At 41.9% G+C, this 12,315-nt stretch overlaps 1 protein-coding gene across 3 annotated transcripts in view; it reads right to left on the bottom strand.

Annotated features, from left to right (window-relative positions):
• Positions 1–525: 525 nt before the first annotated feature.
• Positions 526–12,315, bottom strand: part of ZCCHC2 (zinc finger CCHC-type containing 2) — a 67,737-nt gene continuing 55,947 nt past the window's right edge. Inside the window, exons 13-16 of one of the 3 annotated variants that reach the window (XR_005022939.2) lie at positions 7,041–8,534; positions 5,973–6,114; positions 1,510–1,743; positions 526–801 (exon numbers count right to left, since the gene is read on the bottom strand). Coding sequence is in view for 1 of the 3 variants with exons in the window: in XM_036876708.2 (XP_036732603.2) it covers positions 6,047–6,114; positions 7,041–8,534 (1,562 nt within the window). In the remaining 2 variants the exon portion in view is untranslated. Of the gene's footprint in view, positions 802–1,509; positions 1,744–4,080; positions 6,115–7,040; positions 8,535–12,315 lie in introns of those variants that run through there. The other 2 variants (XR_008998370.1, XM_036876708.2) reach the window with 2 other exon arrangements.

The raw sequence follows: 12,315 nt of genomic DNA, 5'->3' as shown, positions 1-12,315 counted from the left end.
GAAGTCTTAAAATTAATGGAATACTCCCTTGATGCTCAATTTATCAAGACACCTGGGAATAATAAAAACCTTTGCAGATCAAAACTCAGTGTTTTAACTGAGGATATCTGGGCACATTTAAAATGCTGGATGTAGGTGAATTGCTGCTTCTTGAATTTGTCTGAGATAGGCAAGTGCCTAAAGCATCACTCTAAAAGTCCTGAGGTTCCATCTCTGGAAATGTTCCTCCATGTTATGGGACCTCATGTTAAGTCCATGGGTCCCTATCATTTTATACAATTTACTAAGGTCATTGCCCTTGGCTCAGTAGAGAAGCACCTGTGGGGGCAGGAAGTGGTACAGGAGAGAAGCATTAATGTGAAGTTAGCCTGGCCTTCATCACTGGCAAATTTGTGGCATTTAACCCTTCTATACCCTGAGGTCCTGATCTGTAAAATAAGAAAGAGGATGACCTGATACTCTTCATAATTATGCTGACCAATGAGCACAGAGGAAAGTACAAAGGAACCTGTAAAGTACCATCAGTGTTTTTAAGATGTTTATAACAAATTAAAGATTGCAATGGCTGAAAAAGAAGACTGCTCAAGTTATGTTTATGGCCAGGTGCCTGCATTCTCTAAGGTTGTGGGCACAGGCTTACTATCTCAAACGTTCTCTGTCTTGCCTTCAGTTTTCTCTAAATTAGGTCAGTGGGAAGTAACATCTGCTTGCGTGCACTGTCCTCGTTCCCCACCAGGTGGTGCTGCTTCCCAAATAGCAATTTCTGGCTGAGACTTCCTTTTTCAGCGGATTAAATTGGAGCTGCAAGAGAAAAAAGAAAAACAATGAGAAACTAGTCAACCTCCCACCTCATCCCACCCCAGCCTCCCAGTTTCAGGTATCAAAACAGGGTCTTGAAGATTAAGAGCTCTGGTGACCGAGGCCCAGTCGCTGCAGTGGAGGTGTGACTGCAGGAAGGAAGGGGCCTTCGACACTCTCACCTGTGAAGTGCCCCCTTTTCCAGAGCAGGAACGAGGAAGCCTAAAGTCCCTGTGCTTTCAAAGTGGTTAAACAATTATATGCACACAGAGTTCAGGCAATGTGTACCCATGCTCCAGTCTAGAGGGTTCACATATTTCAAAAGGGAACAGCATTGGAGAATTAGGTCAGTTCGAGATATGGCAAAGAAAAGTTATTTTCACGTGTATGGGCACAATAGCTGTGACTTGTTACCAGTGATAAAATACTGATGTTAGATTAGCCTTAGGAATCCAAATCGTGTAAGCCAGTGTGTCAACTAGTGTTCACTGGGAGGAGAGGTGCCGCCCTCTGTGCACCACCATGTCAAGGGCATGGAGGTTAAAACATGCCCTCCGCCAGGTTTACACATGCTTCTCAGTCCTGAGACCCAGAGCCCTTCATCCTCATCACAGCTGGCCCTACGCCCCCCACTCCCTCACAGAAGAGGGATGTCCAGAGATCAGTGACCATGTTTAACATCAGCAGCCCCTTCCTTCCCACACCTCACACCTGTCATTTCTCTGAAAATAAATAGGCCCCTTTCGTGGGGCCGGTGGGGAAGTCAGCATTTCCTTTGCTCTTTTCTGATGGAGGGATGGAAGGGTTCAGGGGCTGAACCACTGTCACAGCTTGCCTCTGGTTTCACTGCCTTAACCTTAGAATGCTTTTGTAGTCAGTATGTAGAATTGAAAAAAGGTGTCTTCCAAGCGCAAATGGATGATGCTTCTAAGTACTAGATGCTACCTGTTTAAAAAAAAACAAAAAAGCTATTTTACACCGTGTTTTAATCTTTTTGGCACCTTCTCAGGAAAATTTAGTTTTCAGCACTATGTGAAAAATTAAATGTGGACTTGCCTTGTAATGAACTTACTCTACTTTGGTACTGCACGACTCAGCCCGTGTATACATGGCCCATCACTGCCACTAACTGGTAAGCTCTCCAGTTAGATTTAATCTCTGAGGACAAGAAATACTGTCTTTCATCTGTGGATTGAGCTGAAATAACTAACCTTAATGTAATGAAGCCCTGTTAGGTTCCTCACCAGCCAAAGAACCACAGCCTTTACTCCCACACTTCATTCTCTCCCCCATTTTCCCATCTCCTGTAAGTTAGCTCCTCTCCTGTTCATCAAAACCGAATCCAACTAACTGAGCGCCTTCCCGGTCCAACCATCCTGTGGTCCTGGACCTTTCCCTACTTCACTTAATCCTCACAGCCACATATTGGAATAAACCCCGTCACTGAACACCCAGAGGAACGAAGCTCCGAGGCCCTTCTCCCCGCCTCTTCCATCCCTTCCTTCCTGCGGCCTCACCCCAGTCTCTGAGCTTCCAGGCCGGCCTTCCTCAACCACCCAACACTTCCCTCCAAATCTGTCAACGTGCTTCTCCTTGACTTCAAGCTTGGTTAACTTCCTATTTTTCAATCAATTCCACAATCTCCAGTCTGACTCTACCTACTGAGCCACAACCTCTTAGCTCTTTCAAAATGCTTCTGCCATCACCCCCTCTGCCTGCCTCCCAACTCCCCTACCGCACAACACTGTCACTTCCAGTCCTGTGCCTTTCTTTACGTCTTCTCCCCCATCTGGGGCCCCGGGGCCCCACACACCCTGCCTGGACTGCGAGGCTCCTCTCCACACTCACCTCCAAGACAACTTACACAAGCTCTGCCAACACTGACTTCTCCCTTGCCAAGCCCCCCATGGTACCGTGAGGGCATCCCAGCAGGGTGTCAGGAGAGGGACTGAGGGGCCTGGACCCTGCTGGCTTGAGCGCAAACCACTTGGAAACTGGTACGGCAAATCTTGGCAGAATGTTTGCATGTCCTACAACCCAGCACCTGCACTCCTAGGTTTATGTCCCAGAGAGCTCTCGCAAACACCACACACACCAGGAGAATGGTACAAACTGCTCCTGCTTGTAAGAGCTGAAAAATGAAAAACATCCAAATGACAGGACAAATTATACATATATACACACACACACATTTTATATTTTATATTACCTGTGATGTATATATATATATATATATATTCCCCTCCACCCCATGCAATAGAATATTGTGAAGTTAGTGGAAATCAATTAATTGTAGAAATGCAGTATCAGGACCATAAAATATGAGTAGAGATAGCCACAGAAGAGTAGATACAGGATACTCTTTCTATAAAGCTCAAGAAAAAAATTCACTGTATATTTGGGAGAGAATGTAAAATGTGAGGGGAAAAAAGGAAAAGAATAGAATTTGGCATAACAGTCACCTCGGTGTAGTAGGGGAAGGAGGGAGAAGAGGTGCGTAAGGGTCATGAGTGGTCCCAGTGGAGATGTGGGAGTTGGCGGTGGGTTCACAACTTAAGCACATTACATGCAGGCACGCGCTGGCTAAAGGGGAAGGCTGGTGCTCAGGTAACCATCAGGGGTTGTGTGACCAGTTCACACCTCCTGCCCAACTGGGCACAGACAGGACATTCATTCGGTGGCTCCAGATCATCATGCAGTGCCCTGGAGGCCTGAGCCTCTCTGAGAGCCCGTAGCCATGTGGGCAACTGAGGGACACCTGCAGGGGCACGGGCTGAGCGGCAAGACATTAGCCATCGCCACAGGACATGACTTGGAAAGTGCCCACTATAATGCCTTATCAATTACTGAATCCTGGAATGAATTATAGAAGAAAGAACCAATGAAATAAAGGATACACGATACTGGACTGAGAGTGCTGCCTGGTAACAAAACCAAATTAATAAATTTGAGGAAGTAAATTAGGTCCGCTACACTTTCAGTGAGGGAGGAGAGCCTAACCTAGAAATTAAACTCCAGGGTGATGAGGCCTCTGGCCATCATCACAACAGCCTCGGGCACACGGAAATGTAGCCTCTTATCCCGGTGGTCACACAGGCAACCTACACAGTAAGGCTGTATGGGGGAAAAACTGAAGAACACGCAGATAGTAAATAACTTTGGGATTCACTGGCCACATCACAGGGTAAAAGTGGGTTGATTTTTCAAAAGAGAAAAAAAAGTCATCATGTATATGTCCTTTCACTTTTACAAAATTTGCAATAAAGCACAATTCTTGGGCTGTTTTTCATTTTTTTATTGCTGTTAATTCAAGGAAAAAAGGTGCATAAAATCCAATCTGTTCTAGAAATATAAGTGGCCTTTCCAGTACATAACATTTCAAATATCAAAGTATATGGTAAACATACAAATAAGGAGAAGGTAACATACCTCCTATGTACAGTACAGTATTTTAAACATAAAATAAGCTCCATAAAGTACAACTGGCAAGTGATTCACAATGCGGTCCATACATGGCTTATCAAAACTCTCACTTGAACGACTCAACTGCAGCTTAACAATTAATTTATAATGTGGTCCAAAAATACCCAGATCAAATAAAATATATTTAATCAAAATAATATCCTTTACTCAAACTTTTTTTTTAATTAAAGCTTTCATTTACCCCTCCATACTCACCCCTCTCTCTTCTGCTTTAACTCCCACACCTGAAAGTTAGTTTCAAAATGTACATTGGTGCTATAAATATAAATTCTACCTATGAAGCATTAAATGTAGCTTCCTTTTTCTTCAAGTTTTTCCTTTTTATAGTAATCTGTTAGGCTTCTGAACCAAGACCAAGTATTTACGTTCCTCTGCTGCACACTAATGTTACTCCACAAAACAAAAAAATCTATCATTTCTGCTCTGTACTAAGGAATGGGAAAACAAAACTGACCCCAACCCCTAACCCGTGGCTGTACAGGGGCACATGTTCACTGCTGACTGCAGCAGTCCCCAAATTACCCCCTGTCTTCCAGATAACCTCAGTGCACTTTAGGAAATCAAAAATTACCTGGAAGCAATTTAGTACATAGATTGGCTTTAAAAAACATGTCTTTTTAAACAGCAGCATTAAACTTAGTGACATGACACTGACATGATTTAATACCATCTTACACACAGAATTTAGTCTTTCACATTATAATCAAGCATAGTGGTAAACTGTTATAAAAAGTGACTTGCTACGAGAGACAGGTTAGGGAGCAAAATACCTGACTTTTGTAGAAATGCAGAGCTTCTGTCCAGATGGCAATAACCATACACATTTTTAACACAACGTAACACTGTTACAGTTGGTGTAAGAAAAGAAGAAACCTTTACTCAAGTAGTGTCTCCTTTAGCGTGACACAGTGGTAGACTACAAGTAAAATTGGCTGTCGGCTTTCATTACAAACAAACACACACACAACAGCATTCACACTATTGTTCACTTTATGTCTCTCTGAAGCAACAGGCTAAAAAAGTATGATGAAGTTAAAAGTTGTTTTTTTTTTTTTTAAGAAAGAGTTCTTTGTCCACTTCATATATCATGTTTTTTCAGTTTCTTATGGTGTTACTTCTTCCTCTCTCTCCTCCATTTATTTTAATTTTTATCTGGACAAGCGCTGCATATATGTTGTTATGGGATGCGGCTTATTACATATACACACTATTTGGGGAATCTGATTTCTCCCTTAAGATTCAGGTGAAACACTTTACCCTTGATTTATATGCAGAGCAGTTCACAGAAGTGAGGCAAATGCACTCCTGCACAGGCTGCCAGAGAAAAGTGCTGTTTGGGCAAAAGTGAGAGAAGCTGGGGAAGAAGCAAAGTTTCTTTTTTCCAAAACTATATGACTATCACCAGTGTTTTAAAAATGGCCAATACACAGTTTTAAAGATTCAGTAAACATTGCACACATAAAGTATTCAGTGTAAAAAAACAAAAAGCCCAGCATCAACATTTTCCTTTTGATAGTTTGGATGTTTAAATTACATGTATCACACAGATAAGCCTGTTGCTGACCCAGGAGACCAGAGGCTCAAAAGCAATGCATTCTTTTTTGTTTTGGACATTGGTACAAGGAAAATGAAAATCCCCAACTGCATAGAAATCTAGGAAATTTATAGACAAAGAAACACAAACAAAATACCTTTCCTTTCCTCCCCTCCACACCCCACCATGACTCCCCACTTCAGTGTGTTAAGTAGGCAAGCTTTACTCGTTTCAGTCTGCAGAGTCCAACGTATCATTAGAAGGGGGGAGGGGAGGTGCGTATCTCAGTCTGTAAGTGCCTAAAACGGGAAAGACAGAACTGCTAAGTCACTGCTCACAAGGCAACGCATCACAAACCACAAAATATCACATGGGCATGCTCTTCAGAAGGCATCTTCTTCCGTGCTACTATGACTCCAAAATGGTAGATAAAATTACTTTTAAAAAGTAATACAAAGTTTGTGCTTTAAGTTCAACCCTAAAGCTATCAAACTCAATCTTCCTTTAAAAATGGTAATTGTATAGTCCCAATTCAAGAGACTTTTTTTTCTGGTGACATTTCGTAAAATGACAAAGGCCAAATGCAAGTGAAAGGTAACTGTTTGAGGTCTGCACTGAATTTAGTATTTTACTTACACTTGAGTATTTTACTGTTTTTGGTGGTAATACTAAACTTGGTTAAAATCCCCTTACTCCCAAACCAGTGTTTAAATATTTTGTTCCTTAAAATGCAAGAGCATTTTCTTAAACATCTGCAGGAAGGGAAGGGGTAGCATGGGAGGACGTGCCTGAGGCCAGCTACTTATGCACAGGAAGACTAAATAACTAAGCACCTTCGTGGCAGATGACTACATTACCTCCTAGTTTTTCAGTATTTAAAATTTTTGCTCTCTTTGTGAAACAGGGCTATAGCTTTAAAATAAAGTGCTGCAAGCAAGAGGTTTGACATCGGATAATGGAAATTCCCATCCTATTCCTTAGGAAGTGCCTTTCTGGTTTACTCCCTAGCTGGAAACTGCCTTCCCTGCCCTCCCTTGTGCTGTGCCTCAGGGCCACACGAGGCTCTGCCCTTAGCACTTTATGACCTGTCTCTGCCAGCACAACACCCCAAACACACACACACCAGCTCAACAGCTCTTTCTTCTAGGTCAGTATCACCGTAGAGGCAAGGCAGGGAGAAATGGGCGTGCTCAGAAACACGTCCTCTGGGCGCCCTCATGATTACCTTGTTGACTGGCCTCCATGGACGACTGCTTACACTCCTGTGCGTAGTGGCCGCTTACACCACAGTTGTAACATGAAACATTCCCATTCTTCTTGGGCCCCGAACCACTCGTGTTGGCAACTACACTAGGCGCTGGATATACAGGATAGTATCTCCCAAACCCTGCCATCTGTTGCATGCCATAACTGGCTTGGCTCCCCATGACTGGGTCATGCACCAGTCCATTTGCATATGGAGTCTGAGGCAGAAAAAAAGGAAGTTGGTTTCCGTTGCTCTGATGTGCTTGGTTGAGGTAGCTGCCATTGCAGATGGATGGCAGAGTGAAGAACGACGGGACCCGGTACATCGGTCCGGGCATGGGATTAGGGTAATAGTAACTGTTTAGCTGAAGGTTCCCATTGGTCCCACAGCTGCACCTTCGCCCACAAGAACCGCAAGGGCCTGAGGCCATCTGCTGCGGTGGCAGCATCGTCCCATTGGCGTTTGTGTTCCCCACAGCACTGATGTAAGCTGTGCTGTCGCTCTGCGCGGTGCTGTGTGTCAGAGCAGGGCTTGCGCTCGGGGCGGGGCCCGGGGTGTGCGTAGGGACTGCGGGAGGAGCAGGAGACTGGGCCTGACTGGAGGCCGCCCCCGCTGGCGGGGAGGAGGCTGCTGCTGTGCTCAGCGCGCTGGAACTCTGGCTGGGTAGCACACCAGCGGCCAGAGGGGAGCCTGGTAAGGAGTAGGGAGCTGGTGGCTGAGCAACTGACAGGCCAGCTGCTGGGAGAACTACCTTCACACTGGTGGGCTGAGGGACTGTCCCTGTGTTTCCCTCCATTTGAGGCACCATTTGATTTAGTCCTACCACTGGGGATGCAGATTTTGTGATGGGGTCCGTGGTAGCAACAGGAGATCCGGGAAAACTACCTGGGTTATGAACAGGAATAAAGGCAGTGTTTGGTGATCCGATACTCAGACTCCCGGTTGGCTGCTGTGGGATGTTACCTGTGCAACTCTCAGAAGATCCCTGTGGTGACGGCAATTTTAGCCTCTGAATTGTTAGGTGCAAAGCAGGAGTACCACCGTGTGGGAGGAACGTCGATGGAATAGGTAAAGGGGAAGCCAGTAACTCAAGGTGTTTTTCCGCTTCTCCAGCAGAAGCTGTTGGCCCTAGTATCCCAACAGGGGTTGAATTTGTGGACTCCCTTATTGCAGAAATAGCAACAGGACTAGGAACAAGCATCCCTATTGTTTTGCCATCAGCAGATTTGTGTGGAGGAATGACGACTTCCGACTTCTGGGCACCATTGTGCATGACACAGTGTAAAGTTGGCATAAAAGAAATATGCTGATATTTGGGTGAGTTTAAGGGATCTTCCAAAAGGCCTCCATTGTCGTTTCCTAAGGGAGCAATCTGCACAGGTGGCTTGACAGTGACAGTCTGGTTGACAGGGTCATAACCTGTAAACCTCATTGTTGATGGATTCCCAGAGTCCTCAGAATTGCTGTCTGTGTCTAAGGGAAACAAAAATAAACAGATTTTAACACAAACGTAACTCCCATCTTTCTTGCCAGAAATAAATTTGAAGTAGATCTAAAATGAACTCTGTAAGTTAGAACTGGATTATATGTGTCCCTTGGCTTCCTGACTGCCAAGCTAACCTTCTCTTAATTTTTGTCTTTCTATAGACTTTATTTTAAAATATGGAGATTCTGCAGAAGTCAAAACTATGGAGACAATAAAAAGACCAGTGGTTACCATGGGCAGGGGGTGGAGGGGAGAGACGAATAGGCAGAGCACAGGGAATTTTTAGGGCGGGGAAAATCATCTGTACGGTATCACAATGATGGATTCAAGTCATCATACACATTTTCCCAGAGCCACTGAAGGTATTATACCCAGAGTGAACCCTTAGGTAAACTATGGGCTTTGGGGATATGATGTGTCCATGCAGGTTCATCCTTGGTAAAAATGAGTGGTGATGATAATGGGGGAGGCTGTCATGTGTGAGGGCATATATGGGAAATCTCTGTATCTTTCTCTCAGTTTTACTGTAAACCTAAAGCTGCCCTAAAAAACAAAGTCTTTAATGATGATGAAAATAATAATAATAATAATAATAAAAATCCATGGAAACATAAGCAACAAAAGGTTAACTGGTGGAGACTGAATGAAGCACAGTATAATTACAGAGATTTAGCATCACCTTATTACTGAGACAAGGATTAGATATTTTTAATCTTAATCAATTTTAGGCAATTCACTTAATTTATATTCTGCACTGTCAAAACAAGGTCTTCATATTTGTCTCACATAAATGGTACAAGCTAAAGGAGGCCAATCAAGACTATACTTAACTCAAATCTAGAGATAGGGAATAGAAGAGAGTTTTTTTTTTTTTCTTTTAGAATGGAATAAATAGTCTTGCTTTTTAAATATTTCAGTCAGGGAAAGAAATTTAAGCTACTATTACAGTCATAAAACAACTGTGCTAGAACACAAGAAGCAGGGCAAATAAGAGTCCTGCCATTTCTCTAAAAGCAAAGAGCTAAATGGTGGATACAGAATTTCACTGCATTTGTTTTTAATACTTTATCACTCGTACACTTTAATCTCGACGTCCCAGGACTTCCTAACTTTTGGTACAAAGGGGGCAGAAAGTAAAATCTAATTCACGATGTTTAAATATTGTAAACCCAGGCATTGCAATAATATGTACACAGACCATTCAATTAAATGTAGTGCCTACTTTTAACATTTTTCTGCTAATAAAGCAGAATTATACTATATACTTAAAATGTTTGTATTCCTTAAGGTAATAACTAGTTGTATTCAGCTAAGATGTTAAAATTTTTGAAACACACTAAATACCATTCTCAAAGAAACAGTTAAATAGAACCTACTTAGTGACACACAATGTCAACACTGTTATTAATTCAACTGTTTTGATTTACACTAGAATTTCAATTTATGAGTAAATGGCTCTAGCATTAACTCCCCTTAATAACTGAGGTGTTGCTAAACTTTGCAGAACAAAAATTATCCAAAAATTAGTAACTTATTTAAGGCACTATATTGGTGCCACCATATGAATACATAAAGATAAATATTTTAAGTCCAAAAGAACCTGTAACATTTTTCAGATGATCAATTAAATTTCTACATGAGTTGGACTTTGTTTAAATCTTCTTAAGTGATAGCAAGTGGTCCCATTTTAAATTATTTTAAATGGTCCCATAAGATTTTCTGAGCATTTCAATAGCTAAATCTAGCTGTTTAGAGAGAGGTCATGTCTTTTTTTGTGTTGACTTTGCAAAGTATAAAGTCTCAAAACAAAACCCCATTATGACCACCACCAACAACAAAGCCATATACTTTTCAAAGCAACCTTTCTACACACTCAAAATTCTAAAAAAGATCAAACCCCTGGTTTTAGAGAACCCTAAAGGGCTCATTTAGTCACCTGACAACTAAGCCTATCTGGAAGGGCAACTTCCTCCAGATGGGTCCACAGGCTCACCCTCTCTGATGACTGGGAGTAACCCAAGCCCGCAGACGGGCTCTGAACAGTTCTGACAAGGCCAAGTCCGCACTGTTAGGTTAAGATCACAGGATTATTTGTATATCCTACAGAAATCAAGCATAAAACGTGAAGTGAAACATACTGAAAGCTTGTCTGTTCTGCTGAGTGAGGCATAAAATTCTCTCTTTTGACCTTCATAACAGCTCTGAGAGGTTACTTTTATTTTTTTTCTTCCATGAGAAAATTACAAATTAGAAGTGTAGTGCACTGCCTCAGATTAGTAGAACTGATGGGAGAATCACTGCATGCTGTATTTGGTGTGACTTCAAAATAACTGCAAAGTAAAGACTGGCTTTAATTTTATGTGATGCAGTTCCACTATTGCGATAGCTCCCTAAGACATGACCTGACAGTGTAACACAGAAGCTGAAGTCTCAGGGAGCTGTGGACTGCCCAGGAAGCCACACGTGCTGGAAATGTGGGCTAAGAAGCTCTACAGATCTTTAGGCGGCCCAAGAGAAATCATTTAATGCTGCATGGGTACTCTTTATAACCACAGGGTTATCAGTCAGATGTTCATAACCAAGACGTTACCAATCAGATATTGTTATCATGTGTAAAGAATGGCATTCTCATTCAATATATGTATTTTTGAGATCTCATTTCTGGAATGAGAGAGTTAGGACCTCCATACTCCCCTCCTCTGTAAAAGCAACAAGAACCCCAGCAAAAACTGTCAAAATCAACTTTTTCAGAACTCTGAAAATTAACTAAAGGATTGCAATAATCTGAGGATGGAAAATAGCTGACTTGCTTAGAAAGAGTGAGCACTGTGGTATTTTACCTTACCATAATTTCATCTCACTTTATCCTGCTTTGAAGAAGCCTTGTAAACTAACAGTTTTGCAACTACAGTAGCCATGAAAATGAGCAGTCCAGCAGCCACTAGAAAAAGTATAGGTTTGAAGCTCTCTGTAAGTCCCATTCCCAAAGAACTGTCACTATTTGACCATCTGGCAGCTTGAGCTCACTCTGTGTTAACAGCACTTACCCACAGGGCATTTGTCACAATCCATCAGTGGCAAATTGTTTTAACAATGTGGCTACCCGATGCAGCATTAGCAGTTGGGACTAACAAGAGGCTGACAAAAAAACTTAAAAGGAAAAACAAGAATGAGATGTCCAGAGGGAGCTTTGAAAAGCTTTGAAATATTCTTGGGAATCTAGAAGGCCATGCTCATGTCTAAGGCTGTATGCAAGCCCAGGAAATACCTGAGAAGGCCTTAAAAACTTTCACTTTTGGTTGACTTTGAGCCTCTGTTAAAGGATGATTTGAAGACATAATACACAGAAAACAAATGGCAAAATGGCAGATGTAAATCCTACTTTATCAGTAATTACAGTAAATTTAAAAGGATTAAACCCTGTAAATAGCCAAAAAAATGGCTAAAAAGCCATAATCCAACTATATGCTATCTATAAGAGACTCACTTTAGATCTAAAGACACAAATAAGTTTAAAGTAAAAGAATGGAAAAGGAGGTATCCTGCAAACAATACACAAAAGAGAGCTAGAGTGGCTATATTACTATCAGATAAAACAGACTTTAAGACAAAAATGTTAGAGATGAAGAATATCATAATGATAAAAGGGTCAATCTATTAAGAAGACATAAAAATTATAAATACATGAACATCTAAAAACATACAAATTTTCAATCTTTGTACACTAACTCTACATTTTGTTATAACTGTCTTCTATTTAATTCCACA

This window comes from Manis pentadactyla, chromosome 6, assembly GCF_030020395.1.
Source record: "Manis pentadactyla isolate mManPen7 chromosome 6, mManPen7.hap1, whole genome shotgun sequence".
NCBI lineage: Eukaryota > Metazoa > Chordata > Mammalia > Pholidota > Manidae > Manis > Manis pentadactyla.
Note: the sequence above shows the minus strand (reverse complement) of the source record. Positions and strands in the feature narration are given on the sequence as shown.